The 17,275-nt window shown below is 48.0% G+C and overlaps 1 protein-coding gene across 1 annotated transcript in view; it reads left to right on the top strand.

Moving 5' to 3' along the window:
• PAPPA2 (pappalysin 2) overlaps nucleotides 1–17,275 on the top strand; it is a 70,541-nt gene that overhangs the window by 11,406 nt on the left and 41,860 nt on the right. Inside the window, exons 3-6 of the mRNA XM_072343236.1 lie at nucleotides 8,057–8,202; nucleotides 14,279–14,572; nucleotides 15,071–15,263; nucleotides 16,429–16,550. Coding sequence (XP_072199337.1) covers nucleotides 8,057–8,202; nucleotides 14,279–14,572; nucleotides 15,071–15,263; nucleotides 16,429–16,550 — 755 coding nt within the window. The remainder of the gene's footprint in view (nucleotides 1–8,056; nucleotides 8,203–14,278; nucleotides 14,573–15,070; nucleotides 15,264–16,428; nucleotides 16,551–17,275) is intronic.

The following is a 17,275-nucleotide window of genomic DNA, read 5'->3' as shown; positions in this document are numbered from 1 at the left end:
AGAGCACTAAAACACAGATTGCTGGGACAAATTTATCCCAGGGGAAAGTTGATGGTCCATCATACTTAAGCAACACAAGAATTGTCACATAAGCCAGGAAGTTTATGGGACTTGTGTGTATCAGTCTTCCCTGAGGGGTTAAAGAGGAAGGTTCGTGGGGTGAATCGGTAGCTCTAGCACAAGGCTCAAAGCCAGACATCCGTGAGAGCTTTTTGGGAAACATTTGGCTTATTTTATATTAACTTTCAAGTGTGTGTAGGCTTTGGTTGTTTGGCAGAAGCAAATGATGCTTTAGGGCTGAAGTGCTGGAAGAAGTTCGGAATTTGTGGGTCTGTTCTTGGTGGAACAGGATTTTCTACATTGTATATTACAGTGTGCATGCGTGTGTCATGCATTTGGAGGATAAATGAGTGAAAAATGGTAGGAAACTCACCTTACAAAGATAAGGATGTCCTTCTTCCAAGTCCTCTTCTCCATGCTCCTGTAAGCCCTTTAGGGCTGCTGATGTGATGGACCCTAAAGTTGGCTGCAGAGGTGCAAATATGGTGAGACTGCAGGAGATCTCTGCAGTTTGTCTCTGCCTGAGAAGTGGCTTGAGATGGAAGGACAGTGCCCAGGGTCTTGAAAATGAGGTGCAGAAAGTGGGACTGTGCAAGCCCTAAGGCCACCACAAAGCACAGACTTAGCGCGTCCCTGTGCTCAGCTTTGGAGGGCAATAGCTCTGGTCAGGACAAAGGACGACCCTTCCTCTGCAGCAATCAAGTGAAGTTGAATGGATTTGGGTTGAGAGTGGAGGAGGAACTGCATGTTCATCAGCTTAGAGGAATTAACTTTGAAGGAGATGAAGGAAAAGGTGTGTTCCCATTCCTGTGGGAGGCTGTAGACATCCAGGGGGAATGTTGTGAAGTTTCTTGCCTGTGCCATGCGGCTGATAGGGCTCATAATAACATGGCTTCTGTATCACCCATCATGGCCCCATGAGCCTTTGGGACCATTGCTGTCTGTTTCTGGTGCTTTCTGCAGTGCAGGATGGATTCAAACCTCATGAAACAACTGTTTTTCAATGAATTCCTATGGAGAGCTCTTCCCCTTCAGATCAGGTTTGCTTAGTTTCCTCTTGGATTCCTCATAGGGTGTGAATGCTATCCTGTCCTTCAGAGGTGGCTCAAGTACAGTATCTCAGCTCCATCCAACCATCAATTTCCATTATTTTTTGTGAAGTAGAGTGGGAGATTGGAAGTAAAGACTCAGAGACTTTGAAAGCTGAAAGTCTATTGAGATTTGCAGGTGGATTTAAGGTCTATCAGCATAGAGACATCTGTATCAGCCTACCTTGCTGTGATCTTTGTTCTCCTTTGCAGACATTGATGAGGTATCGCAACGGCTGTTCTCCAGTCACATGCCCAGTATCAGCCCTTTTGGATTCAGGGTGGCACTTCTTCAGCTTCCCACTGCAAATATCCACTGAGTTTTATCTGTGAACACTTTGATTTCTGCAGTTTAATCTCAATTAAACTGATCTTCAGCCCCACCTTCCCTGCTCAGCAGACCTCTTCATTTCTTCTATCACTTTTCTTACTTCTGAAAGGGCCTTTTGCTCTTTGTTTTCAGCCTGACTTCAGGGAATTCCCATTCCACCCTGCTCTCCCAGCCTCTCCGATGCAGCAATGCCTGCTGCTTGGTCCTGCTTTTCCATTCTTAGTTCAAGGACTTTCTTTATTCCTCTGTCTAAATTAATCTCAATCAAGCCATAATTAGTTCAGGACAAGTTTTCTTTCTTTCATCAGCTCTTTCATAATTCTTACACTGCTTACCAAAACCCTGTCTAAAATAGTATTGGCTTCTGCTGGCGCAGTGATGATTTACTAAAGAATTTTATTAGTGAGCACTTCCAGGAATAACTGGACCGTGATGTTGTGAGCAGCATTTATTCTTCAACCTATCTCAGGGCAAAGTGCCCTGCAGGGCTTTCTAATCTGACACTGATGGTATTGTTCCCTTTTACCCAAATCTGACCTCAGGAAGTTACATTCTCCCATCTGATGTAGCTGGCAGTGGGTCTGCTGTGTGCTATGGTCCAGAGCCTTCTACTCTCTGTGCTCATTACCTCTGCATGGAAGGGGCACAGTCTCAAACCACAACCATCATCTGCAGCTATGCTGGTACAGCTCTACCTCTGCAGCATCTGCTGCTGCTTCTTTAGACCTAAATCCAAATCCACATCCCACACAGAGACTGAGGTTTTCCTCTGACTGCAACAGGAATTACTCTTGGGGAAGGAAACCCTGATCCCCACGGCCTTCTCATAGGAGCATTTTGACCTGCCACACTTGCTGACATTTGGATACCCAAACCTTGATGAGAAGTTTGAACTGTCTCTCATACAATGCTGCTAGTGATGGCTGCTCCCTGCTGCTCTTTGACCAACAGTATCAGTGCCTCAGGGCTGGTCATCCCAGGCAAACTCAAGACATGATGAGATGCTCTTGTCCTCTGCGCACCCAAATGGCTTTGGATTCTTGGTCTGGAGTCCAACACACAGCGAAGCTGATGAAGGACTCCCAAGGATTATACAGGGCATCCTGCCAGTGGTACCGTGCCTCCTCTCAGCCCAGGGAGTGGTCTGCCTGTTCCTCCAGCTTCCTTTTGCCCCTTAGACAAGTTTCACCTCTGCCCGTGCTGCTAGATGCCCAGATGACTGAGCTGCCTTCTTAAGCTGCATGATGCCAGCAGTGATGCTTGTGACATAGCAGCATAGTTCTGAGCTGGAATTGGAGCTCAAAGTTGTGTGGTCCTGGGGGGTTGAAGAGTCTTAACAAGTGCAGGAAGACTTCTGGTTACATATCACCTGAGAGTTCCTGTGCTGGAAAATAGGAATGAGGATACCCAAATCTTGGGAAGATTTATGTAGGCAAGCCTGAGTTCGGCCGTGAACCTCTTTAGACTCCTTGTGGAGTTGCCATGGAGGGAGAGGCATGGCAGGGGTGAATGGAAGATCTTTGCTTTGGCTCACCATCTGGAGGAGAATCTCTTCATGGACAAGATGGAGAATTCAGACTGCCATCTGATGATATTCATGCCACTTGGTTCAGCACCTGTCTTCTTGGACTGAGTCATGGCTTTTTGTCTTTAACACCTTGTGTTAACCCTTTGCAGCCCTGGTGGAGCATGATGTCAGCACAAGTTACTGGCAGGCTGGTTCGTGTTCCTGGGAAGTCTGAGGGATTCCTCATTTGTCAAGAAGAGGTTTGGGGAAAGAAAGGATCCTCCCTGCTTGGCAGGAATAGGAATTTCCTTGCGGTGGATGAGAGACATGAAAGCAAAATCCCCTGTGACTTCATTAGGCTGGATGGTTAGCTCGGAGCTGGCTGTGTCTCAAGTATTTTCCAGCTGTCCATGGAGGGCACTTGGACAATTTCCATTCAACCCCACTCCCACATCCCTTCTGAAAAGCCTACAGGGAAAAGACTTCTATTTTTGCATTGCAGTGGAATTCCTGTGGCATTACACACTGTATCCTCTGCAATACCCAGAGAATTCAGTTTGATTTATGGCACTGTGTGGTACACGTTGGTCTTGCTTTTTCATTCAGAAGTGCCATCTTTCGCCTTTCCTTGGTAATGGCCATTTTTATGGCACCAAGACTTTTTGCTGCTCTTGCTTCTCTTCTCTCAACTTCAACAAAATCAGGCTTGAGTTAGAGTTTGCTTGCCCATTCTACTACCCAGTAGATTAGCAGATCAGTTTCTCTTTCCCAACTCTGCACCACCAGCATTCCTACTATCTTTGCCAGAAATTGCTGCTTGCAGAAGAACACCAAGTCTTCTCTATTGGCTATGTCAACACAGACCTTGACTTACAACCGTGAGTAGAAAGATTCTGTCTTCCCCATGGATTAGGAAAAAAATGGTGCAAGTAAGCACACAAGAAAGGATGTGAAGGCTTTCCTTGGAAGCTTGGAACAAAGTATGATTTTTCAGCTGCTTAGAATGGAATCTTTGGGTCTTCAAGCCTTAATCAGAACGTCAAGAAATTAGATTAGGTGTTAGGACTACTTTTTTTCCTTCCCCCCCCCCCCCCCCATGAAAGCAACTAAGTAGTGGAGTAGGTTTCCACAAGAGGTAGTGAAACCTCTATCCTTGGGGCTGTTCAGGTTTCAGCTGGGCATGGCCCTGAACAACTTGTAATAAGTTTTGTACCTTAAGAAGTCAGACAACGTGACCTGTGGAAGTCCTTTCCAGCTGCAGTTATGCGTCTCTGAATCCACACCTCTGAAGATGATCATGGAAGCTGCCGGACTTCCAGTTTTCATCTCCTTCAGTGATTGCCTGAAATTTCACACAGTGACAGTACATCTTGTTCCATACACAGTCACGTGCTCCTGACCCATTACTATGACCATAGAAACATCAGTGCTGCCACACTAGTGTAGAACAGTACAAGATCTAGGCTTCCCATCCTGCTTTTCCAGCAGCCATGAGTTCAACAAGCATTCACATGGTACCTAAGCCTGCCTTACAGTCAGATTACTCACTAGCATCATTCAGTTAGCTGTGCCATAGGTGAGTACTGGTGAGCACTGGCACAATGGAAGCCCTTATGTCTGGATTCACTCCTTCAAACATCATCATTCCAAATGGTGTTCAGGCCCACACTCCATGCTAATAATGGCAGCTCACGATCCTTCCTACCTTACTCTCCAATCACTGTTGTACATATTCTTCTTGCAAGCTACACTCTCTCAGGGGTGCACATACTACCCAGGCCCAAATGGCTCTGCCATGCATCTAGCTGCTCACCACTGAGTTTATTTATGTTCTTGGAGAAACATCTGCAAAACTGAAGACCTTTTTATGCCTCTTGTCTTTCCTCTCCCTTATTCTCTGTGTAGAAAGGGTATTATTTCTTGGGTGGGTTGTTTTTTTCCTCATTTCCTCCCCACATATCCTTCTGGCTTTCCCTGTGCTTGTACATCAGTTTGCAACAACCACCATGCCCTAAATACCATCTAGTTTGGAATTCTCTGATCTTGAAGGAGCTGGGAAGCTATCTGGGGAGCAGAGATGTCTGTTACTTGGTTCTTTCATGGAGACCAAAAGCTTCTCTGCCATCCCCAGGGAAAGTCACAGAAGCGCCGAAAAGAAGGGAGAGCGTGACCTTGGCAATTAGTGACAGGCAAAGACGCCAGTTGCATGCTCCTTGTCTCAGCTAAGAATGCCAATGGAAAAGAGGGTTTGAGGGCAATCAGAGCTGCCCTTTCTAGAGTTGTTTTGGTCTTGCTCATGTCTTCGGGGATGCTGGAAGGACGTGTTGCTTTTCTTGCCACGGTGGGTGAAACTGGGGTCTCTTCCTCTCCTCCTCCATCCAATCCATCTGAGCGTCTCCACACTAGGACTGCTCCCCCTACCCTTAACACAACACTCTGAACCATCCCAATCTTTCAATAGAGGAAATTAGTTATTTATAATTAAGGGTTGACCAAAAAATGTTGCTAGTGTCAAGGGAACAGCAGGCGACAGCCAGAAAAACATGATGTCTCCAGAAGAGAGGCAGCGGGAATATCCCTCTGAATAGGGCTGACGTTAGCTCTCGGAATTTGGACAGCCTGGAAGGGTTTGGGGCTATTTTTCCAAGATATCATAGGTCAGGAATCAACATTATTTTTAATTCCGCATCCCCCGAGCAGCTCTGGTACATAAGAGAGGCTTTTTCTCCCCTCCTTGTACTCTATTTCTATGATTTTTTTTTGCTTTTCTTACTTCCGAGTCATGCCACAAATATGTCCTTCAGGTTTATTTATTCTTCTCCCTATCTATTCCTCCCAGCCTTCGCCCATCTTGGTTGGGTTGCAGAGATGGCGTCAGCGTGGCGCGTGTCTGGGATGCTCAGGCGAGACATCACAAATAAGAGATCATGTTATCCTAATTTGCTGTTTCCGGTTGGGAGAGTTTTTCTTTCCACAAGCTGATGTGCCTGGGGAAAACGTGCTGGGAATGCTGCTTTGTGGTAGGAGATCTCAGGGCCTGTTGAAGAAGAGACGGCCATCTCATCCCACCATTAAATGTTGCCTTATGCTTCAGCCAAGAAGTGGCTGATGTTTTGGAACTGCTTTGTCACAGGGAAGGTGGCTGAGATGCCCAGGACAGGATGGCAGGTATGGGGAACGTAGTCAGCAGATTCCAATTGTCTGATACTCACCAAGATGGTAATGACTTCTGAAAACCTGTGCTATTTCAGCTCCAGGGAGATGGTCACACTGGGTCTGATGTGCTACTAGGACTTTCCACATCTCATCCTGCTCTAGTGTGCTTTTGAAATCTTCTTCAAGTTTTTGATTCACTTTTTCCTCCTTTTCTTCCATCTGCTGTAGCAAACTCTCTTTCTAAACAAGCCTGTTGGTATAATAACTTCGCTAGGGATCTTGCCATTTCAAACAGTGTATTTGCACATTTTTTTGCTGGTTCCCCTTCTCATTTCACATCTTGGACGAGAACGTACCTTTTTCCTCTTAGCCCGTATTTAACTTTTAGTTCCCTCTTCCACAGTTCAGCGTGGTGAGGAATGCTCTAATGGATACCACTTTTACAGAAGCTGCTAGTTCAAACACAGCCGGTGAGCCTTCATGGCTGGTCCAGTGTAAAGAAACAGTTGCATTCCCTTCGTGATCCCTCTGTGGGGCTCGAGGATGCCAATTGCTCCTGGAAGCATGGGAATAAGTGAAATGCTTTTCACCACCTTAATGTTGCTGTTGGCCTTATGCTGGGGATTTAGTCATTCTTATGACATATTTCCACAACGGTGCATTTCCATCATCATTCCTCAGTGATCTATTTGAAGCCTTTCCACGTGTTTTCTTTCCCCTCAGGATCTCTTAAGTTAATGCAGCCTTCCCCTTGGCTTCATGAACTGTGGGGTCAGACTCCTCAGATTTTGAAGACACAGAGACAGCGTCTAGGGCTACCTGTCCCAGTGCTGCCTCAGCTCATGAGGTTCATGGCACCGATAGTGGAAACACTAGTAGTTAACTTAAAAGAGCACCTGGCACTTGCAGCAGAGCCCAAGGCCCTACAATCCCACTACTATTTTTATTGGAATTGTTGTTATTAAGTTTGATCCTGATCCTTTTACACAGCTAAGGACATGAACTCTGTAAAGATCAACACTGTTGGTATACCAGTTAATGCATAATAGATCTCTGACCTACGCAAAAAACACCCCACAGATGGGAGAGCAAAACCTAAACTTCCTGACTACCATGCTTTCTCCAAGCTGAGACATGCCAGCCCTGCAGATGCAGTGAGGATCATTTTGGAGATGCCCCAGCACCCATGAGAGTGACTGCTCTGCTGTTTGCTGTAGGATGGGTGCAGTGTTTCTCACCTCTTCCAGTTCATCACCTTCTTGTGCCCTTAAAGAAGTGGATGTCTTGGATATCCCTGTTTCAGGTTGTTGTTGGTTTTTTTCATTCTAGTAACTGTTTAGTCCCAGTTTGGAGACTGAAAAAGAGACAGTCAGCAGCATCACTGAGAGGTTTCCCCACTAAACAAGCCCTTTGGTGGAGCTGTTTCCAAATTTGCTTCCCTCTCCCTTATTTCAGAGTTCCTGAACTTCTCCTTCTCCTGCAGCCATCCCAGTCCATCCTACTCAGAGGGAATTTCTCCAAGGTCAAGCCATGCTCCATTTTGAGCAGAGCTAGAAGAGGGATGTCTTGGAGCAAAATGCTGTTCATACTCTGCTTCCTTGTGCAACATGCAGGCATGTGCAGGCATGGGGGTGAGGCTGCACTCCCTCTGATGCAGTACATACTGCAGGGATTCCCCATTCTTTACCACCCACCATACCAGTTGCCTGGAGGAAATGGGTAGAACCAAGACCCATGGTTGTGAAATCCTATGAACAGATTAGAAACACTGGCAACAATTCTTTGGATTTGCATGACTGCCTCCCACCCAACCTCAGCACTAACCTTTTCCAGCTCAACTAAGGGCTGCTCTTGCTTGTCCTCTTTGCCGCGTTGCTATGTTTGCTGACTGTCTGCTTTCCCTTGTCCTTACAGGGCATACATGAGCGTGAAGGAGCTGAAGGAGGCACTGCAGCTGAACAGCACCCACTTCCTCAACATTTACTTTGCCAGCTCGGTGAGGGAAGAGCTGGCTGGTGCTGCCACTTGGCCATGGGATAAAGAGGCCCTTAGTCACCTGGGTAAGCAAGCTGCCTGACTAATGAGGTCTCAGGGTTTTTCCACTTCTTTCTCTCTCAGTTGGCTGGTTGAAAAGATGCACTAGGGTTTGTTCTCAGGTAGAGCTGTGAGAAGAAGCAAGCTCATATTTTGAGACAAAGCCTTCCGTCTTCACTTATGGGATGCTTAAAGAAGTTTTGGGGTTGTTCCTCCACCTTAGCCCTTCTTCAGCATGGGTTGGCATTTTAGCACCGAACAATTCCACACAGGTAGCCTGTGAAACACTAGTGAAGAGATGGTGGGGAGGATGCAGGCTCTGGAGAGGGGGTAAGAGTCACATCAGTCCTGTTGGCTTAGGAAAGGCTGCTCCTCCAATGGGGTAGGGTGGATTCTCTAAGACCATCCAGACTCATCCACCAGGATGCTAGGAATGGTCAGCTTTACCAATGACAAACATAAACCGGGAGTCTCGGCAATTTCAGAGCCAAGACTCCATATATGAGCCACTCCAGAGCATAACACTGAGCATCACCCACTTCCAAATCCAGCTGCAAACGTGAGGATAACTATCGAATTTAAACCACATTTTTTATAACTCAGCTTACTGCTTGCTGAATGCATGGTACTCTTTGGCTTCAGCAAATTCAAGGCAGCCCATAAAGGTCATCAGTCCTGGCAGACTCCAGAACAGTTAAAGGCAACGCTTCACTAGAATGTAAATGTACTGTGTGCTTTCTCCTATTTCTACTGTCTCTCTTTTTTCCTGCCTCTCCCTCCACCTCTTCAGTGTCGGAGTTTTCTGGCAGAGCTCTTTACACTTTGTAGTCAAAACATCTAAAGTGTTTCTCAATAAGTTACTGGAAATAATTACTCGTGACACCTGCACAGCAGACCCAGACCTTCTGCTTTTAACCAGCGTATGATGTGCAACTCTTCAGTTTTACGCTGCTCTTAAAGACCTGTTTTAAATCTCTTCTTTGCCAGCTTCCCTCCCTCAATGGTTTTTCAATGGCATAGTGCTACAGTTGCTGGTTGAGGAAGGCAAATCTCCATGAAATTTATTCCCTCAGCTTCCAGAAACCGCTTCCAAGTCTCGTCTTGACAATCGTCTTCCTACAGCAAGTGCTTCAGCCACACATGTTCTCATCAGACCCCTCCCAATGGCTCGCAAAGAGTCATACAGAAAGGGAATCAGGGTAACTGCTTTAATCAAAAGCTTGCACTTTAACTCTGCTCTTGGAGCCTATGTCCAGCCAGAGCCCTTAGGCAGAGTGGCACCATCTGGAAATGTTGGATCGGGGTTTTACCACAGAGGTTCAGGGGAAGAGGGGTGTTGGCCTGGCTCTGGTGCCAGAGCTGTGAAGTGTAAATCTGGATCTGTACTTCTCTGAGGCTCTGGCACAGACCAAAGACTTTGGTTAAAAGACTGTCCTTAGGTTTAGGTTTAACGAGCTGGGAAGGGAGGGTGATGGACTCTGTGCTCTGTAAACAGTAGGCTCGTCAAGCATTTCATACCACACACAATGTATATTATTGTCAGCACAGAAGAAACTTAGGACTGAGTAGAAGATTACTGGAGAATCTGAGTAAATGTGAAGGTACAGTAAGAAGGAAAGGAAGGAAAAGCTTGGGAGGAGTTAATAGTAACTTGAAAAAGTTTCCTGAGCTTTAAGGACCTAGCAGTGGCAAGGGGTGGTGACAGGTCTTCACAGAAGAGTGGAGCCAGTCTCCAACAAGAGACACTCCTTTCCTCCCTTCAACTGATTTCTGCTATGCTCCCATCCCTCCTGATGGTCACATTTTAAGGCCAGCCTGCAGGCTGTGTTCTCTCTCATCACAAATACCCACACTCTTTGTTCTCTACAGACATAACTCTCCACCAAAACTGTTTCCCTCTACTTCGAGTCTCCTACTGAATCAGATTAGCCTTCAAGCTCTACATAACTTCTCCAAGAAGCTAACCTACCTTCTGGTCACACTCTGCTCTCCACTTGTTTACATATCTCTTTCAGAACTGGACTTCCATGGATGATTTCAAGAGAAGTACCATGAGACTTTTTTCTGCAGCTCTGTTCTTCTGTTTTAACCCTTTTCTCTCATCCCAAAGCTTACAGACCAACTGTTCCCAAGATACTCTTCTTCACTTCTCTAGTACTTTTTCAGTCTAGGCTTTGAACTCTGTAGAAACTCTTCATAACCCCAGAGCAGGCCCTCTCCACCTTCCTGCAAGCATCTTCACCTCCTGCAATTTCTGAGCCAACTGGTAACATAACACAATGGAAAGAACAGCAATGCAGCATGATCCCAGGTTGTCAGTAAGTGGAGCACTTTAGCATTACACTAATTCAATAACTATGAGCACAGAAACAAAGGAAATAAGCTGCTTACCTTCAAAAGAGCCTCAGAAACACAGAAATCTCCAACATGAATCCTTTGCCCCCACTGCCAACCCTTAAATGAGGGCTGGGCAGGGGTGGATCCTGGCTCCATCCCTTCTGGTCACTCAGGCACATTGCATGCACCTGAGATCCCCTGGGTTGGCCCTGCCTTCCACCAGGTGCTCCATCACTGCTTCAAGCCCTGACTCAGCATTTCTGCTACAAAATACCAACAAGCAGCAGCTGTGCTTACTGGAGTGCAAAAGGCAATGACTGACTTGGAGAGGGTGACCCAGTCTGTGGCATTTCTGTAGGCCGTATTTCAGCTGCTGTATAGCTACAAGACAGAGATAACTTGCAGCCAGCCAGTAGCAGAACTAAAATCAGAAGTCTGTTTGCACTGCTGCATATAGCCATTATTTTTACCTTGATGTTTCCACCATACTCACAGTGAGTCCTTCTCAAATTCACTGTGTTTTTGCTTGGAATCCCGAATTCATATTCTGAGAACTTTCATGTGCATCTCTTAACTACAAAAGACAGGGATGAAAAACTCCTGACCTATACAAAATTCATCCTTCCACAACGAAAAAGCCTTATCTCAGAATCCCAGCAACGCAATAATATAAACACTTTCAATTTTGTGTATCTGCATGAGAACTGTATTCGCACAAACACAGTAGAAAGGCAACAGAATCATGAATATTTGAAGTTATAAACATCTTCGTTAGTTACATAAGTGGAGGCCATCTTCTGTAGTTATATAAGCGGAGGCCAGCTCATATATCTGGCTGAGGTCACTGGATCCTGAAGGAGGGCCAGTTGTTCCATCAAAGGTACCTTAGGCAATGGCCATCTTCCTGTCTGACTAACGGTCATGGGTTTGTTCCATTAATTGCCATGACTCAGTGCTTGGGGAAGGCTGGCCTCCGAGACAGGTTTAGCTTTGCGGTTTGCTGTTCTTGACCGTGTTCTCTGAAACAGCCCTGAACCAAGAGCAGCTTGGTTTCTTTGGGGTCAACATGAAGCAGAGCCCCTCTGCGTTTGCTCAGTGACTACAGCCAGAAGAAGAGCGAGGTTCTGGGACTGGGAGCTCCTGACTGTGTAAATGGTGATCCCAAGGGTCAGACATGAAAAGGAGGGCACATGCAAAGCTCAGTTCAGTCCATCTCCCAGAGGAGAAACAGAAGTGAGGGGAAGGTCTGATGTGCAGAGTGCACGAGAGGAGGCTGGTCTCGGTGCAATGGGATGCTGCAAACACTTCCATAGCTTGTGTTTGCAGTTAGGACCCTCCAAGAGTGGAAACAAAGCATCCGGGTCTGAAGTAGAGGCTCTCTGCAGCTCTTTGCTCATCAGGAAGCTGCGGGGAGAATGGAGGTTCTGGAAGTCAGGCACAGTTCTCATGCTGTTTTTAATCCTGCCATCTAATTAGCCACACAAAGTACTAAAAATACGAATGTCCTCGTGGAGTGTGGGGGAGGAATTGGTCTAGGGGAAGCCAGCAGAGAGGAGAGAGCGATAGGGTATCCCAGCCTTGGCACCTCTCCCTCCCCTGCGACAGTTCTTTCCCTCCCTGTACTGGAATCCCATCTTTTCCCCCTGTTTGGGAAGAATATCAGGTTTCTGCTGGAAGGAGGACAGTTTGGTAGCAGAGCCTCTGGTGCCCCTCTGACCGTCTCTGTGGTTAGTGCTGCAGGATGCGTGCAGGGCTTTCACATCTCACTTCTTTTATTTATGAACATTATTTTCTTTCTGCATGCACATTCCTCCTTCCAGACCTTTGGGCAGGCAGCTCCCTGCCTTGTTCAGGCTTGGGTTTGGCTGCAGAGATGTCTTTTCTTTCTGTTTTGTTTTGACTAAAGCGAAAAGTAGCTTTCTGTCTGCCCACTGGTCTCTCCATCTGTGGGGTGCCCTCTGTAGTACTTACCAGCCTGAGAAATGGGAGGGGGACAGCATGCAGAACCCTTCTAAATGAGAGGGGACAACTGAATGTGCAGGTGCTGAAAGGATTTTCAGCCTCTTAGTTCCTTATGGCTCAAAACCAGTCATAGACCAGTAGGACCAGGAGCTTAAGCAGTGAAAGGTCCTTTGCTCTGTTGTTCTACAACTGTGGTGAAAGAGAAGGTAGCAGTGTTTTAACCATCCTTTGCTCTGAGCCAACAAACCACCCTCCACGAAGGAGGAAGAGCAACCAGCATGTTTTCAGCTAGAACATGGTGCCACATCACTGCTTGTTGCTGTCTCCCACCTTTCCACACACCACATATGCAGGATGCTCCATGGAAGGTGCCACCCCTATTTCTTCAACCCCCTTTCAACCTGTTGGGTTTGTAAGCATTGCTCAGGGCACCACTAAGGGCTCCTTTCCAGCCCAACCTAGTGTTTGTCCAGCATGGCTCTACAAGAGGAGTCACAGTTCTGCTGGTCCCCTGCCAGGGACACTGTGATCTGGAGGCAGCCCTCTCTTGGAAGGAATGCCCTGTACTCGAGGACACGAGGGAGTCCAGTAGTGCACGGAGCTGATTCAGGAGCAGAATTAAAGCTGTCCATGCTGTGGCTGGAGATGGGATCACACCGTGGCCCTCTGCCAGTTTTAACTTTGCTGGCAGGGGCAGCAAGCAGCAGCAAAGATGCAGTAGCCGAGGCTTTGCTGCGAGGTAGCTGGCACAATAAATCCTCCAGGGTCTTGCTAAGGAGGGAGCAAGCTGTTCTGAAGCCAACTATGCACTGCACTGCCATTCAGGACAGCTAGGTTAACAGCAGTGGGGTATAACCTATTTGCCATGCTGTTTTCCAGCCTTTGCTCCTGAACCATAGGCAGCATGGAGGAATGGGGGGGAGCAAGGAAGGGGAAGGAAATGGCCACTAAAAAGCAAGAGAATGGGGAGAAAAGAAGCAGAGTTTCCACTGAGGTCTCCATTTGGGCAGAATAAAGGAAGGGAAGTAAGAGAGAGGAGAAGAGGGCCAAGTTTTGCTCTGGAGCACCCTGCATGGGCAGTTTCCCAGCAGGTGTGGCCTTACAGAACTTGTGCCCTGGAGCAGAAGTCAGAGATGCTGGCACCAAACGAAGGCTCTGCTCCTCTCAGCTTTCCTCAGCATCACTGCTCCTTGCTCTTCTCACTGCAGGCAGGTGAGCAGGAAGGAGAAACACCGTGTCCTGCAGGGTGTTTGGGGAAAGGTCAGCATGGACATACCCTGTGCTTTTGGATCTTCTTTTGGGCTCTTGCTGAATGTTTCTTCCAGCTGGCAAAGCCAGGTGTGTCAGGACTTTGCTGGGCAGTTTGTTCTCCTCTTCTGCCTTAGGAGCTGACACGCTTTAGCCACCTGAGCCTGGAGGTGAGCTGTCTAACCTAGGGGGAGATCTTTTGTCCTCTGGGGAGGTCTTTTGTCCTCTTGATCGCTGCAAACTCATTGCATGTTTGCTCTGGCTCCAAACGTTTCTTGGAGTTGTGTGCAGAGGGAAAAGACACAGAGGGAAATGGTAGCTGAAATCATTGAAAGCTTTGAGGGCATCAGTGTGGAAAAAAAAAAAAAAAAAAAAAAGAGAAGAAACCAATCCATCTATTTCCTCAGGAATGGTGGATATGTCCACCTTCAGGTCTGAGTCTGGCACCTCAGCTGTGACCTGAGCAGCATAGAGAGAGGAGGTTCAGCCAGCATAGGTGAGTCACTGCATCCTGCTGTCACTTTCTCCTGCTGATCTCCGTGCTTACAATTCCAGGTGGAGTTGTCCTCAACCCTGCGTATTACGGTGTGCCTGGTCACACGAACACCATGATCCACGAGGTGGGGCACGTCCTGGGGCTGTACCACGTCTTCAAGGGAGTGAGTGAGCGGGAATCATGCGACGATCCCTGCAGGGAGACAACTCCATCTATGGAGACTGGAGACCTTTGTGCTGACACCGCCCCGACCCCAAAGAGCAAGCTCTGCAGGGACCCAGACCCCACCAATGACACCTGTGGCCAGATGTATTTCACAGGAACACCCTTCAACAACTACATGAGTTACACAGGTAAGCTGTTACAATATGGAAGGAGTGACCATTGCTATAAAGCTGGGTTTCTCTTCCTTCCGTCTTCACACATAGCCCCCTCCTTGTGTGCTCCTCTCTGGTGGGCAGGGACGCGACAGGCTGAGTTCAACACGTAAGAATGTAATGTTGCACCTTCACTTTCAGCCCTTTTGGTTCCATTTTCTAAAGGCGTGCTGAGACGGGACGGTGTTCCTCTTTATCAGCACGGGAGCTCCGCAGCCTGCAGGGCTGTCCCGCAGGTCCCGGTGCGGCAATACGGGGACACCGCGGATCGGAGTCGCCGTGCGGCTGCTGAGGCAGTGCCATCTTGTGGCATTGGGGACACACGACACCAGCGAAGCCTGGTCGTGGAGTCGCAGGCGTCTCGCATGCATCCCCATAACAGCATTTGGGGATCGGGGAAGATGAACGCCTCCATGCCCCCCATCCGGTCCCTGCCACCCCCAGCCTGACCTATATGTTCCCCTTCGTTCCCAGATGACGAGTGCACCAACACCTTCACCCCCAACCAAGTGGCCCGGATGCATTGCTACCTGGACCTGGTGTACCAGCGCTGGAGCCAGGGCAAGAAGCCCACACCCATCCCCATCCCACCCATGGTCACAGGGCAGACGCAGGACTCCCTCAGCATCTACTGGCTGCCCCCCATCAGCGGTGTGATCCACGAGAGGTGAGAGCTGCTGCAATGATTGGGGCTTGCATGGGTGCCTGATGAAGGGTCCAAGAAGCTCCTTGCGGTCCAGACCCCATCTTAAAGCTCTTTGCCCATCCACTACAGCTGAAGCCTCATGAGCGATGTTCACCTTGTATTAGCTTTTTTGAGTGGGGATCTGCTGGCAAAGCTGCTCAGCACAGAGCTGGGAGGTGGACAGGAGCCTTTCTGGAGTCGGTGAAGGCTTTGAGGGGGCTGGCATGCTTCTTGCAACCCCCGCCAGCTGGCAAGCTTCAGCCCATCCATACAGGCAACTATCCCCGCAGCTGCCTGGGGATGGAGGGAGATACACAGTTCAACCTTTCCTTGCCCCTGGCCAGTTGCAGCAGAGCCCCCTGCTATGAGAGCAGGCTGATGCACCAGGCTCTGCCACCAGCCTTCTGCTGTCGGGGTGCTGGGAGGGGAAGCCAAGGAGTGCTGGGAGGCGATGCCAATTCTTAAACCCAAGAGTGCAATCACAGAATGAAAAATGAGCTTCATTTAGCACTTATTGTATAAAATAGCCATTTACTAGGAGGAAATGCAGCCTTGTGGTTAAGGCAGGGAGCTGGAACCGCAAAAGCTGGGTTTTGTTCCCAGTGCTGTCACAGGCTCCCGGTGTAACTAACTGGGGGTAAGTCGGGAAATGTTTCAAGCAGGAGAAATGATGCTGAGGAATCACTGAGCTAGGGAGCTGTGCACAGCCCTGGTCACTGGGCAGCTGTCTTCTCTTTCTCCTGATAGTGCTGGAAGGTCAACAAAGGTCTGGACAAGCCTCCTGCTTAGTCTCTGCTAAGCAGCCCCTCTTACTAAAACTGTTCAGTTTCAACCAGGTTTCATGTCTGTGCTTTTATTGTTGGACAAGAAGCATATCTTGAAGAGACTTTGAAGTTGCTTAAAACTTTTTCTCAGAGCTGTCCTTTGCAATTCAATCGAAAAACATTGTTTAAGGGCAGCTGGGACAAGCAGTGGGTCTGTGCTCTCTGCCTTCTCAGATAATGGTGATGGGCAAGGGCCTGGTCCCTGCCCAAACATGAGAGCCTCACGGCGCTCATGGCCTTGAGTCAATCCAACAAACCACTTTGGATGGTAAATGAACTGGTCACAATTACACACGTTGTTCCTCTGTGTCTCTGGTCTGCAGGGAACTGGACCCACTCTGCGATGACTGTGCTGAGGATGGCACTTTTCGGCAGTACGTACACGAGGCCTCATCCCCTCGGGTCTGTGACTCCTCCGGCTACTGGACCCCAGAAGAAGCAGAAGGTAAACTCTTCTCTTTCCTCAGCTGTGAATCCCCTGAGCAGAGATGAAGTTGAAAATGGAGCTTTTCTCTGAGAGAGTGAATTGTCTGCTCGTCAAGGAGGCTCACTAATGCAGAAGACCAGGTGAAGCAATCCCACAGGCTGTCTGTAGCATCCATGCCATTGTTGGAGTGTGTGGATCCAGGTTCTGGGCATTTGCATGCGCATCAGACACCAAGGCTGACAGAAAATGAGGGAGGGCTGAGAAAGTATAGCTTGGACTTCACTGTCCCTGTGGATGAAGCCCATGCACTGAGAACATGAGTGTCAGGATGTAGCTGGTGCTCACCATCTGAAAACTCATCCCTAGCTTTTGCATTTCATGGAATGATTGCTTGCCAGCAGTACAAATCACACATACATGCACAAAGGCAAGTTGAAGAAATACACAAATTTGTGCTTATTCAGTGATACCAAACAAATGAAAGCTTGGCTCATTTCTCTTCAGTGGTTCCTGTTTCCCCCGCCTGTCTGATTCACTGGCAAATTAAAACTACAGCTGGAAGTATTAGATGTTATTTTCTCCTTTGCATCAGCCTGTAATTACCACAAGCGCATGTTGGCTCTGTTGAAAAAGAGACAGGTTTGGGGGTTTTTAGAAGACTGATGCAGGCTTTAAACAGATGCAGGCTTTGAACTAGTGGGCCCTGGGGGATGCTTGCAGTTTTTGGTGAAGATGAGAGTATT

This window comes from Excalfactoria chinensis, chromosome 8 (genome assembly GCF_039878825.1).
Source record: "Excalfactoria chinensis isolate bCotChi1 chromosome 8, bCotChi1.hap2, whole genome shotgun sequence".
NCBI lineage: Eukaryota > Metazoa > Chordata > Aves > Galliformes > Phasianidae > Excalfactoria > Excalfactoria chinensis.
Note: the sequence above shows the minus strand (reverse complement) of the source record. Positions and strands in the feature narration are given on the sequence as shown.